General features: G+C 47.0%; 1 protein-coding gene across 1 annotated transcript in view; it reads left to right on the plus strand.

Annotated features, from left to right (window-relative positions):
- The window catches only part of OTOP1 (otopetrin 1), a gene marked incomplete at both ends in the record, with an annotated part of 29,613 nt that extends 19,366 nt beyond the window's left edge, over positions 1 to 10,247 (plus strand). Inside the window, 3 exons of the mRNA XM_080796352.1 lie at positions 3,359 to 3,489; positions 6,649 to 7,577; positions 10,077 to 10,247. Coding sequence (XP_080652478.1) covers positions 3,359 to 3,489; positions 6,649 to 7,577; positions 10,077 to 10,247 — 1,231 coding nt within the window. The remainder of the gene's footprint in view (positions 1 to 3,358; positions 3,490 to 6,648; positions 7,578 to 10,076) is intronic.
- Positions 10,248 to 13,030: the final 2,783 nt, after the last annotated feature.

The raw sequence follows: 13,030 nt of genomic DNA on the forward strand, positions 1-13,030 counted from the left end.
TTCCTAGAAAGATCTCTCCTATCAGTGAGGAACAGACAATCCCCTAGTAGCACTGGAAATGACAACAGATATTCAAAAGACTGATTTATGGATGACCACTGGATAGAACTATTTTGATAGACTATTGATACAGAAATAACTTCCACCAATCTCCTTATGTGGGAAGGATCAGCCTCGGCAAGCAGTTAAGCATCTACCACGTGGCTAGTGTGCGCAGAGCCGGCCTAGGCAGGGGTGATGGGCCAACGTTATCCCAGGAACGTGGGGGCATTTCCTGGGAGCTGTGCCCTGGCAGCCTGTGCTAGCCCCAGACAGCTCCCTGTCGCCACTGGGAGTGATTTCCATGTGTTGCTGTGACCGCAGTGGCCCCCTGGCTTTGCTGGTGGGGTCTCTCTCTTTGCTTTTGTCACTTGCGTAATAACAGCCTTAGGACATTGGGTCTGTTTTCTCGCAGGCAGAAAATGGGTTTGCTTTCCACATCCTTGCTGCCCAGTACAGCCGCCACCAGACACAGGTGGCTACAGAGCCCTTGAGCTGGGGTTACTTCCAATGGAGATGTGCAAGAAGTACACAAATACCAGATTTCGGAGACTAGGTTGACAGACAGAACATAAAATATCTCACAAATAATTTTTTTTGTTCGTATTGATTATATGTTGACATCATAGTGTATTTGAGAGACTGGGTTTCAGAGAAAATTATTCCAACCGATTTTCACCTGTTTCTTGTCTTACCATGTTTTAAAAATGTGGAGATAAGAAAATCTGAAATCACATGTGTGGCTCCGATCTGTGTCTTGCACTGTCAGTGTTTGGATAACAGTGCCCTGGGCCACATACCCAGACATTTGCCACCTGGATCTGTCATCTGAGGGAACTCTTGAGGGATGGGACACAACACTGTGTGGGCCCTGCTTCCTGAGTGACTGGACACAAACCTCTCTCTGTCTTGGGGCCCCTTTGCTAACCTTGGCAGAGAGAGGCTTGAACAAGATAGGCATAGAGCTTGATTTAATCTGTTCTATTTGTAGGGTGAAGTGTTAAAATATTTTTGGGTTACTCGCCACCTTCAGGCTTTAGATTCAGACTTCTCTAGAAAAATTGGAAGATTTGGCAATCCCAAAAGTGCATACAACAAAGGGCTAGAGTTGAGTGGGGGTTGTTCTCTCAGTTTGCTTCAAACCCCACCACTCCCTAATGTGCCCCAGACCTGCTTTCTTCTTTCATATTTCCTGCCAGGCCCTGAAGGCTTCAGAACTTACCACTCCTGGACTTGGTTTTTTTTTTTTTTTTTCTGGTCTTTTGAGCTAATAGTCCACTGTCCTATGCTTTTAGTATGTCCTGGGACTTTTCTCCTGATCTAAGAATTCTCCTTAACTTGCTTGAGTCCTTTTCTCTTCCCCAGGGTGAGGTTTGGAGGAACAGGAGTTCTGCAAGCAGAGCTGAGAACATAAACTGAGATTAGAAGTGGCTCATGGAAGACTTGTCTTTGTTGTGGTCTGGGGCTATCAGCCCCAAGTATGAGAAAGGTGGCCTGGCACGAGGAAGTCCTTTAGGTTATAGGACAATTTCCCGGTCAGACCAGCAGGAGGCTGCCAGCTCTCAGGGAGCTCGCATGGCACGCCAGGCTCTGGTTGCAGGTGGCATGGGCATTATCTCATCGGCTTCCGTGGGCCTGGGATTGGACAGTGCCATTTGGCTCAGGAAAGAGGAGAAGAAAAGGGAGATGTGTGCATTATAAGTAAAAGAAAAGGCAACCAGCCCGAGGTAAACAGCATTGTCTACGTTTGTCCAAGGATCTACCTTGTGCCTCCCAGATGCCCTGGGGCAGGCTGGCCACAGTCTATAGAGCTGGGCAAGCACAGGGGCGAGCAGGTGGGCAAACACCTGTTTCCTTCTCCACGTGTGCCTGGGCATTCTGCAGCTGCCCAAGGAAGCCAGGGTTCAGACGAGGGAAGTTTGGCTTGCAGTCACTTGTGGGAGCCCCAAAGGGGTTGGCTGGGGTTAAAACTCAGAGGAGAGGAAGGGTCAGGGTTGAGGACCCAGTTGTAGCAGTTTTCCTGTGGGCAGATCATGGACAAGCGTGCTCTTGGTTAGGTGGGTCGGGGTATGCTTCCTCTGGTGGTGTGCTCTCCATCCAAGGAACCATCAGCTCTGCATGCTTCAAGGATGCCTCTCCCAAATCAGCAGGTTTCATTGCTTCTGCTACCCGCAAGGCCCATTGTTAAGTGCCTGGGAACTACCAATGTGCATACATCTTAAACTGCAGGCACGGGGGACTGGAGGTTTTGAGACAGGCTCTGATCCCTTTGGAACACTATTCCCCACAGACCTCTCTTCTGTGCCAGAGTCTAACATCCACCTTTCTCTTCACCTTCTTCTTCCCAGGAGCCAGGTGGCATTGAGGCAAGGGCAGGCCCTGGGATCAGACTAGGACAGCTCTGCTGCTTCCTACTTCTTCAAACCCCAAGGCAGCTACTGTCTTTATTTGTGACCTCAACCTAATTCCTGAGCCTGTCTGAGACTCCAGCGACTCAGCATGTTGCCACAGAACAGACTCTATGCTTTTGCTCTACCATTCTCAGTGGGTTAGCATTTCATTCTATGCTGCTTGCTTCATGGTCACAAGATAGCTGCCAGAACACCAGCCTTCGTGTCTATATTCAAGGCTGGAAATAAAGAGGAGAGGGACAGTGAGTAGGCTTTTCTTATTCTCATCTCTTTCATCATGAAGGCAGAAACTTTTGGTAGTGCCCAGTAGTCTTGACCCCACATCCCACTGGCCAGGGTGGCCATGCCTAGCTTCAAGGGAGACCAGAGAGCAAGTCTCTGACTTGCTTCAATTTCCCTAAAGGTAAGTTGCAAGACAGAGGGAGTGGATGATGATCACTGGGTTGGCCAACCAACAGTAAGGGCATGCCCAACTCTCTAGATTTCCAGTGTAGCCCTTCCTCTTTCCCTCATAGTTCTCTCCTCTTCCCTTCTGGAAGAAAGGGTTTGGGGTATGGTGGGGATGGTGCATGCTTTCAGTAATTTTCCATCCCTGGACCCCTGCTTCTAAGACCTAGTTTCTTTTTGTCCCATTGACAGTGAGTTGAGAAGTGGCAGGTTCAAGATTATGACAGAATGCCAGGACTGTGGCTTTGGAAACTCCCATGGAACTGCCTCTCCCCAGACAGGGACCCACCCAGAGTCTGAGCTGCCTGATGAAACCAGAATCATGGCTAAGAAGGAAACATGCATGTGCATGCATGTGGGCGTGTGTGTGCGTGCGTGCGCACGTGCCATGTCTCCATCTCACCCCATGGGACTTGGAGTCTCCTAGGGCTGTTCAGTAACTGAGTCCTTGTGTTCTTCAGATTTGGGGTGATCCACTCGGTGTTCACCAATCTGCTTCTGTGGACCAATGGTGTCCTGAATGAATCAAAGCACCAACTTAATGAGCACAAGGAACGGCTCATCACTCTGGGCTTTGGGAACATCACCATAGGTGAGTGCTAAGAGTTGCCCCACCTCCATGTTGGGACCTCTTGGAACCCCACAGAGATAGAATGCTCAGAGATGGAGGGGAACCGGGTCCACCCAGCTCAATGCTGCCCAGACAATCATCTGTTGTTGAAAATCTTTCAAAACCTCCCAAGTCCCTCATCCTGGTTCCATAAGTAGGACATGCTAAGTGTAATTAATGGTTTCTTCGGTGACTCAGGGACTTGTCAGACCCAAGGGTGATCATTTAGGGTACCATTTCTCACGGTACAGTTTGGAATGGAAGTGAATGTCTTTGTTTACAACTATGGAAAATTGGCAGTCATTGTGTTTTTAATTAAGCCTCTATTACCAGTTCATTTGACTAAAAGTATAGCTTTTTGAAAATACCCAGAGAAGTCTAAGGGTTGCCGTTAATTGGTTTCAGTTTGTTTGAAGTTGTTATTGAACTCTACCGGGCTTGTACTTTCGACCCATCTTTATTCCCTCTCGCTCCTCTTTGAGAGTCTGTGGTGCCACTTGAACTCCTTCCAAAGTTCTTTAGCATTTATAACCTGTTGCTTTTCTCTTAGAGCAGTGGGATGGGGCTGACAGGAATGTGGGGAGAGGAAATGTACAGGAACCACATATCCCAGATTTGGGTCTTATTCTCATTGCATACTGGCTGTGTGACTTTTGGAAGCCATTCAACCTCTCTGTTTCTCGCTTTTCTCATTCATGAAGTGAAGGAACACACAACAGACACTTTCAGGGAATCCTTTCAAGCTTTGACGTATTACACATCGACACTCCCTGTATGACCCCAGGGCCGTCACTGAAGGCAACTTTATTTATTTTTTAATTTATTTATGTATTTGAGAGAGAGAGAAAGAGAGAGAGAAGGGAAGAGGAAGGGGGAGAGAGAGGATCTCAAGCAGACTCATTACCCAGCTTGGAGCCAGATGCTAGGCTTGAACTCATGACCTTGAGATCATGACCTGAGCTGAAACCGAGAGTCGGATGCCTAACTGACTGAGCCATGCATGTTTCTTGAGGGCAACCTTAAAACTGTTTCCTCACCAGTTGGGTGGGGATGGTGAAATCAGGAGTACACACTATTCCTTTATCCCCAACCCTGCTCCATGCTGGCTGCCAACTCTTGGAGAAGTTTTTCTTTTTTCCTTGTCAGTGCCCGTAACAGTAATAGCAGTGAGAACAATGACAAAAACAAACTTTTATGAAGTGTCTGCTGAGTGTCTGGCATGCTGCTCTAGTACTTATATGTGGCACACTTAATTTTGGACCCCAAACACCGTGGAGAAGTCAGTGTTGACCTTATCATATGGATGAAGCCATCAAGCCACATGAAAGTTAAGTAACTAGCCCAGGTTCACAGAACCAGGATTTGATCTGGCTCCAGGAACCCCTGTGGGAATGCAGACATGGATACATTTACAAAGGAAGGACTCCATCAACTCTAACATTCTGTTCATCTGAGCCTTTCTCCTCGATTTCTTCCCCTGACTTTTGTGGAGTAGTATACTGGGTTCACGTGGTGGGAAACTCCTTATGAATTCAAAATTGTGGTGTTCTGCTAAGGTGAGGTGATTTCTGCTACCACAGAGCTTTCCATCTGATTTTATGCCTGGCATATGCAAATTATAAGCTAAAACAATGACAAAGTTTAAAGGAAAAAATCTACAATAGCACCTGCCCAGAAATGTAGTTCCATGCTGTTAATATTGGTTTATTTTTTGTAGTGTTCTATTTATTTATTTATAGTTAAGATCATGCTATAGCTGTTCAATCTTTTTTTTTTTGACTGAAGCCTGTAATAAGAAATAGAACTTACATTGCAACCCAAATGCACACAGACCTGTGTGTGCACAGATATGTCATGAAATAGTAACCTTACCGTATCAGAGATGCTCACATTTCTATTGTTACTGATGTCATTCCATCCCATTCTGTTCTATTCTGTGACAAATCCATTCTGTTGAAAAAATATATTGGCAGCTACCCACTAAATTGATTTCAAAACTGAGTACTGAGCTGTGATATGCATTTAGAAGATACTGTATACAGAATTTATTCTTACTTGTTTCCATTGTCATGTAACATGATTATTTTTCTGTATCATTACAACACAACTTAATTATAATTTTTAAAAAGATTTCATTTATTTATTTGACAGACAGATCACAAGTAGGCAGAGAGGCAGACAGAGAGAGAGAGAGGAAGAGAAGCAGGCTCCCTGCCGAGCAGAGAGCCCGATGTGCGGCTCGATCCCAGGACCCTGAGATCATGATCTGAACCGAAGGCAGAGGCTTTAACCCACTGAGCCACCCAGGTGCCCCTAATTATAATTTTTTAATGGCCACCTACTATTCCATTGTATGGATGTACCAAAATTCACTTAACAGTTTCTAAATTGTCGGACACTGATGTGTTTATCTCTTTCTCTCTCTCATGTGCATGCACACATGCAAACACACATGCACACACACAATTTTACCTAATGCTTTAATTACATTTTTGACTTGTCCCTTAAAACAGATTGGAATTATAGGTCAGAGACAATAGCTATATCATCTTTAAGGCTTTTGTTACATATCTTATTATTTATTTATTTGTTAGGAAATCGTTCTTTTTTTAAAATTTAAATTCAATTAGCCTATCTATAGTACATCATTAGTTTTAGATATAGTATTGGATGATTTGTCAGTTGTGTATAACACCCAGTGCTCATCAGACCATTCCCCACCCCCACCCCTGGAGATAACCATCATTAACCTTTTAGCTTATATCTTTCCAGATTTTTTCTATGTCTGTCTGTCTATCTATCGTCTATATACCTATAGTTTATAAAAATGGAATTATACTCTATCCTCTTTAGCAAGCTTCTTTTGCTCAGCAACATCTTGCAAACATCTTTATATGTTAAGTAAGTTTCCACGATACCATTCACAGGGGCTGGTGTATGGATAAACTATGATTCATGCAGGTAGTACTCATGGCTGTCAATTTAGCCGTAATATTAAATGTGACAATAAGCCACCAAACAAAGCTTGAATTCAATGGGAAAACCCATGTGTGAATCCTCAGTGGAAATATTTCTTTGTGTTTTTCCACTTGCCCATTGACCATGCTAACCACCCCCTAATGCGTGTCCTCTGACCCCCAGTCTTGGATGACCACACGCCTCCGTGTAACTGCTCACCCCCGACGTTCTGCTCTGCCATCTCCCAGGGGATCTACTACCTCTACCCGTTCAACATAGAGTATCAGATCCTGGCTTCCACAATGCTCTATGTCCTGTGGAAGAATGTCGGACGCAAAGTGGACAGTCAGCAGCATCAGAACATGCAGTTCAAGTTTCCCGGGGTCATGGCAGGCTCAGTCCTGGGCCTGACCGTGCTGGCCGCCACGATTGGGGTTGTGGTAGTGTATCTGGTTCAGATCGGGCACTCCAAAACCAGGAGCGAGTTGGCACTCATCATGTTCTACCTGTACGCCATCACCTTGCTGATGCTCATGGGGGCCGCGGGGCTGCTTGGAATTCGGATCTATAGGATAGATGAGAAGTCGCTAGATGAGTCCCGAAACCCCGCCCGCAAACTGGACGTGGACCTCTTGGTGGGCACTGCCTCCGGCTCCTGGCTCATCTCCTGGGGCTCCATCTTGGCCATCCTCTGTGCTGAAGCCCGCCCCCCATACACCTGGTTCAACCTGCCCTACTCCATCCTGGTGATCGCCGAGAAATACATCCAGAACCTCTTCATCATCGAGTCCATTCACCGGGAGCCAGAGAAGCTCTCTGAGGACATCAGGACCCTGCGGGTAGTCACAGTCTGCAACGGCGATACCATATCCCTCGCCTCGTCCCACCTCAAGAGCGGAGCCCTGGCCATGGACATGGCTTCCCTGGGCAGGGAGATGCCCCACACGGCCAACAGAAATACGCATCCAAGAGAAGGCTCTGGCAGAGAGGCAGAGGAGAGGAGCCAGGAAGGGACCCCGGGCCCAGCCGGCCAGCCCCGTTTCCTGCAAGGCGATGCCAAGAGAAGAGTCTTGAGGAATATTGCAGCCTTTTTGTTCCTCTGCAATATCTCGGTAATCTGCATTGAGTTCTTCATCTTAAAAATAATCAAACTTTTCCCCTTGCTTTTCTCAAGTGGAGGCAGCTTATTAGCAAAATGATTCAAGGGTCAGGTTAAAGAATGATGCTGGAATGAAAGCCACTTCCTTGCCTACAGCTGGATGCTGGTGGCTGGGATTGGGACTAAAGACAGCAGTTGAGACAACTCAAGGTCTGTCAGTTACACCCTCTCGGGTGTGATCTGAAACAGAATCCCCCATGCAGAGGGCAAGGAGAGGTGGCAGAGAGAGCAGATCACTCCAGCTTTGTAGGTGACGGTTTTCATAAGCCAAGGGAACTTCTATACAGGACCTGTCTGGGGAAGTAGCAAGACTAGTGGATCTCTGCCCCTGCCTGCCAAATTCTAAAAGCTTGTAGATACACAGACAGAGAAGCCTCAGCCAGGCTCCGTCCCGTGCTGTGCAGGTGTTCTCAACACCACATCCTTATTTCAGGGCTGTGTCTTTGGAGCAGCTTCTGGAAGCAAAAAAGGCCAGCAGAGCCCATATTCCAAGGACAAGGCCTGCTCAGCCGGTGCTCTGCTAGGGTCCCCTACTAGGAGCACACGGCACACTGGGGGCAGCTGCCACTTCGGAATGGACTCTTGGGGGCTCTTTCCCAACCCGCTCCTGAGGGGCTGCTGGGCCTAGGGTGTGAATTCCTTGAGGGCTGCTGGGCTGGGAGCTCCCTCGGCGCCTGGTCACAAGGCAGCATGCAAAGGTGGGGGGGGGGCAGCTCCCTCTCCTGCACGAGGGCGTGAGCAAGAGGGACTCTGCAGGCCTTTCGGCACCCAATCTCAGAAGTGACACCTCAGGAATTTTGTCATATTCCGATGGGAGAGGCAAACCATTAGGCTGAGCCGGACTGAAGGGGAGGGGGCTTCAGAAGAACGTGACTCCCAGGAGGTGGGATGGGAGGGGGAGGTCATCCAAGAGGCTGCCTGCCATCATGCAGGGGTGGAGGAGAAGGACTCAGGGCAGGGAGACCAAGGGGGGACCAGTATGTGGCTTCCATGAGCAGCAGTGACAACAGGTTATGGCTTTTGGTTTTGCAAATGTAGTTGGGATTTTATTCTCTTCTGAGCTGTGGGAGATGGGTGTCCGTGTTTGCATCTTACAGGTGAGGAGCCTCTGAGTACCCCTGTCCAGCTCAGGGGTTAATTACCAGCCGTGTCTTTTGGATGACCTTTCCCAACAACCTCTTCTTCAGAGGGGTCACAGTCTAGGGAGGAGGGACACAAGGGAAAAATGTGCAGTGAATAGGACAATCATTGAGACAGGTGTGTGCAAGGTGTCATGGGAACGTGGATCCAGGGAGGGGCTTCAGTGAGTCAGGAAGGATTGAAGGGAGGCCTAGGCTTAGTTAAGAGTGCTTTTGGCTATAAAGAATAGAAAGCTGGGCCAGTGGTATCTTCAGCCTTAAATATAAGAATTCTGAAGGTTGGCTACTTGGGGTTGACCTGGCAGCTGAACTCTATTATCAAGGATCTAGGTACATTCATCTCTCCACTTCACCATCTTACAGGTGAGGACACTGAGGGCTTGGAGGGGTTAAATGAGAGTCTGTAAGAGCCACAAACCCAGATATGGCTCCAAAGCATGTGCTCCTCTCCCCTGGTGGGGGGGATGTGGGCAGGGCCTGGGCTGTCTCTCTAGGTCAAGCCAGAGAGGAGACACCGGAACTCAGTGGCCCAGGCCCATGTGGCTGGATCTCTGAGCACCAGTGTCAGTGTGTGAAAGCGGGTGTGATAAACAGGTGACCTCTGCTGTCGGTAAACCCTGGGGGCAGTGGGAACACAGGGCATTCCTGACCAGACTGGTTAGATCAAGGAGGACTTCCTGGAAGGAGTGGTAATCTCAGGACTTGGAATAAAGTAGGATTCAGTCAAAAAAGGCAGACAGGGAGCCCGTGACAAAGGAAGAAGCACGAGCAAAGCTGAAGACTTGAGGGAGAAAGGCGTGTCTGGCCTTCAGAGGTTGGAGTGGAAGGCGCAGTGAGGGACATGGAGACATGGACAGGTGCCTGGTCATTGGGGGAAATTGGACTCTCTCCTGAAGGCTGTTGGGAGCCACTGGAGAGTGACAAGCAGAGGAATGTCAAGGTCAGATGTGTGCTTTACAAAGATGACTCCCACCGTCAAGTCTGCGGTGGATGGAAGGTGTCCACTAGAGTGGGGGAGGATGTGTGTGTGTGACCATTTGGAGGCATTGTGGCCGTTCCGGTGGGGGATCCTGAGGGCCCGTCCAAGGTGATGGCTGTGGGAGAGTCAGGTGGGTGTGAACAGCGTTCACTCAGGATGGGACCAAGGAACAGGGAAGGGTCAGGTGGGCTGTGTGGATTTGACGAGCTCTGTGGAGATGCGCAATGTGGTGCAGAGACAGGTGTGGCTCCGTGTCCCCGAGTCCAGGCCAGAGCCTGGGGGTCACGTGGGGCTTACGAGGCGGCTGCTAACACGAGCTCCTCTTCTCTTCCAGCTCTGGATCCCTCCCGCCTTCGGCTGCCGCCCTGAGTACGACAACGGATTGGAGGAGATTGTCTTTGGCTTTGAACCTTGGATAATTGTGGTCAACCTGGCCATGCCTTTTTCTATTTTCTACCGAATGCACGCAGCTGCCTCTCTCTTTGAGGTCTATTGTAAGATATAGTCTGTGTCCGCATCAAAGCCTGAGGAGTGACTTAACAAGAGAATTCACTGAAGCCACCTGGGAATGGCCAGGTTGGGCAAACATTGCCTGACGAATGCAGGAGGGCTGCCTTTGTTTGTACCAATTGTGTTTCCCGTGAGCCGGAATTGTCTGTCACCCCAGATGAATGTAATCAGGTTAGCTCAGCATCGATGAGGTGGCTGAAATCTGGCCTTGGATAGCTCATTCTAATTGAACCCAAATTATTTTATCTCCTTTTAAATGAGCTCCTTTGTTTTAAAAGAATGAGGTCCCAGGTTGGGGAAAGAAAAATGATCCAGTTCTTTTTTCATAAAAATTATTTTCTGTTATCATGTGACTCCCTACAACTTTTTCTGCCCATCTGAGTCATATTATCATCCTTACATTTTATCCTTCCCAGGGCTGATCAATACAGAGACAAGCATGTTTAGTTCATATTGTACTTTCTGAATATGTTTAAGTTTTTGAACAAAGTTATTTTTATCATCTGGATGGAAATTAGTGTATAGATCAGTATGGAGAAGTATTTCTTGCCTGAAATGTTGGCATATTTTTGTTTGTGATCATTTTGAAGTTTTTTTTTTAAATAAATTTTACTTTTTCTTCTCTCACTGTTAATACTTATATGCTTATTACAGAAAATGTGGACATTTTAGAAGACTAGAGAGGAAAAAACCACCTCGGATGCCACTGTTGTATTTTTCACACCTTGCTGTATTTCTCTTATCTGTGTTCCTGCCCAGGATTCTTTTTGTTGTTATCATTGTTTTGCTCACCAGTGATGATGTGACAGGTTCCATTTTGTACCTGCCTTTTTGTCACTTAACAAAAGAGCATAAACCCTTCCTTCACATTGTTCCAAACTCTTTGTAAATATCATTTTGATCCTGTATTGTAGTCCGTCAAGTGGATGGGCCATAGTCAGTTTCCTATTGTTGGTTTTGGTTTTAGAGTGTTTATACTTTTTGGTTTTTATAAGGGACTCTGCAAAAAAATCAACTACCTTTGTAAAGCATTTCCTATATAATAGTTTCTGTAAGACATATACTTAAAATCAGGATGCCTATTCAAAAGGTTATAAATATTTTAAAGCCTCTTAAGGAATAATGACATGGGGAAAGCCTTTGTATGTACTTTGCCATAATCATTTCAAGTTCAGAATAAAAGTAGTTTACTTAACCATCAACACTAATGTGAACATCTTCTCATCTCAGTGTATTTTAGGGGGGACAGCATGGACAAGGGCATATTAAGAAACACCAGATTTTTTACATGACTCAAATACTTGATGTTCATTCCAGAAAAAAAATAAAAAGTGGGCAGATGGGCCAAAAACAAAGTGAAAGGTTGTCCATCATACCTTCTATTTAGAGTGGTGGTTTTCAACCTGGGACCATCTTGTCCCCCTGGGGACATTTGGCAAAGTCTGGAGATACTTTTTATGGTGACCACTGTTGGGGGAGGAGGGCTGCGGGCATCTAGTGGGCAGCTAGCTGAGATGCTGTTAACTTCCCATGATGCACGGGATGGTACGCGCAGCAGAGAATTAGCTGGCCCCAAAGGCTTATAGTGTCCTGGTTGAGAAACCGTGATCTAGAGGTAACTGCTGTTCATTTTTGGTCCTCAGTACCTCTCAGGACACACACACATGCACATACACATATGTGTGTGCACATACACGTGAATGAGATTATTTTTATGTGAAATGAATTTGCATATAACTAGCTTCTCTTTCTTTTAATACACCAGTGTGTTTCTAACTATTTTGGTATCCCCATGGCATGGATTCTCACAGTTTAACATGTGTAAGAATCATCTGTGGGAGCCTATTAGGTTTCCTGCCTTTCCAGCCAGAAGTTCAAGTTCTGTTGGGCTGGAGGGGTGCTCAGGATGCTTAAGTAAGCATCTCAGGTGATGCCAACGCCCTTCTAGAAGCATCTCCTTGGGAGTCCTGGACCCCAACTCCGGACTCCTGAACAACATTCCTTGACATTGTGTCCTCTTCTGCAATATGACCTTGGCCAACTTCAAAGTACATTCCGCGGAGGGATGTAGCATTCCTTATTTAGTCAGACCCCGATGTTGGACACTTAGAGACATTTGATGGTCTCTTTCTTCTTCTTCTTCTTCTTTTCCTTCTTCTTCTTCTTCTTCTTCTTCTTCTTCTTCTTCTTCTTCTTCTTCTTCTTCTCCTTCTCCTTCTCCTTCTCCTTCTCCTTCTTCTTCTTTTCCAATTACAAGTGAGGCTGAGCGAGCATTTTCATGGCTAAGTCTTTTCATGTGTTGATAAACCACCCTGCATGAGATGACTGCATGTGAATGCCCATTTATCCAGAGGACCCCATTTTGGCTGGTGTTAATTTCCCCCTGTTTTGAGCACATTAGTACAGCCCTAGGGCCTCCACCTGTGGGGCGTGGGCTCTGCCAAAGAGATAAAGGGAATCACAGGAAGACTGGGAACGACTGAGACAGGTGTGAGGGTTTCAGTGAGGCCACGGGGTGCCATCAGAGCTGGGAAAAGTCAGCACAGTCTTTCTGGGCTCAGAACTTCTGAGCAGGGACCTTAAAGATGGATCCTCTCTTGGCCTTAAACGAGTAGAGCCCGCAGACTCAGGGATGGCTATCACAGCCAGGTGGCTTTGACCCACAGGGAGTCAAGCCTGACTCATCCGGCTTAGGCAGCAAGGAAAATCTGTTACCTTAATACCAAGGCAACTCACAGATGAGGAACCAGAGTGTGCAATCAATGAGAGTCACACCCT

Source organism: Martes martes (genome assembly GCF_963455335.1).
Source record: "Martes martes genome assembly, chromosome: 2".
Classification (NCBI taxonomy): Eukaryota; Metazoa; Chordata; class Mammalia; order Carnivora; family Mustelidae; genus Martes; species Martes martes.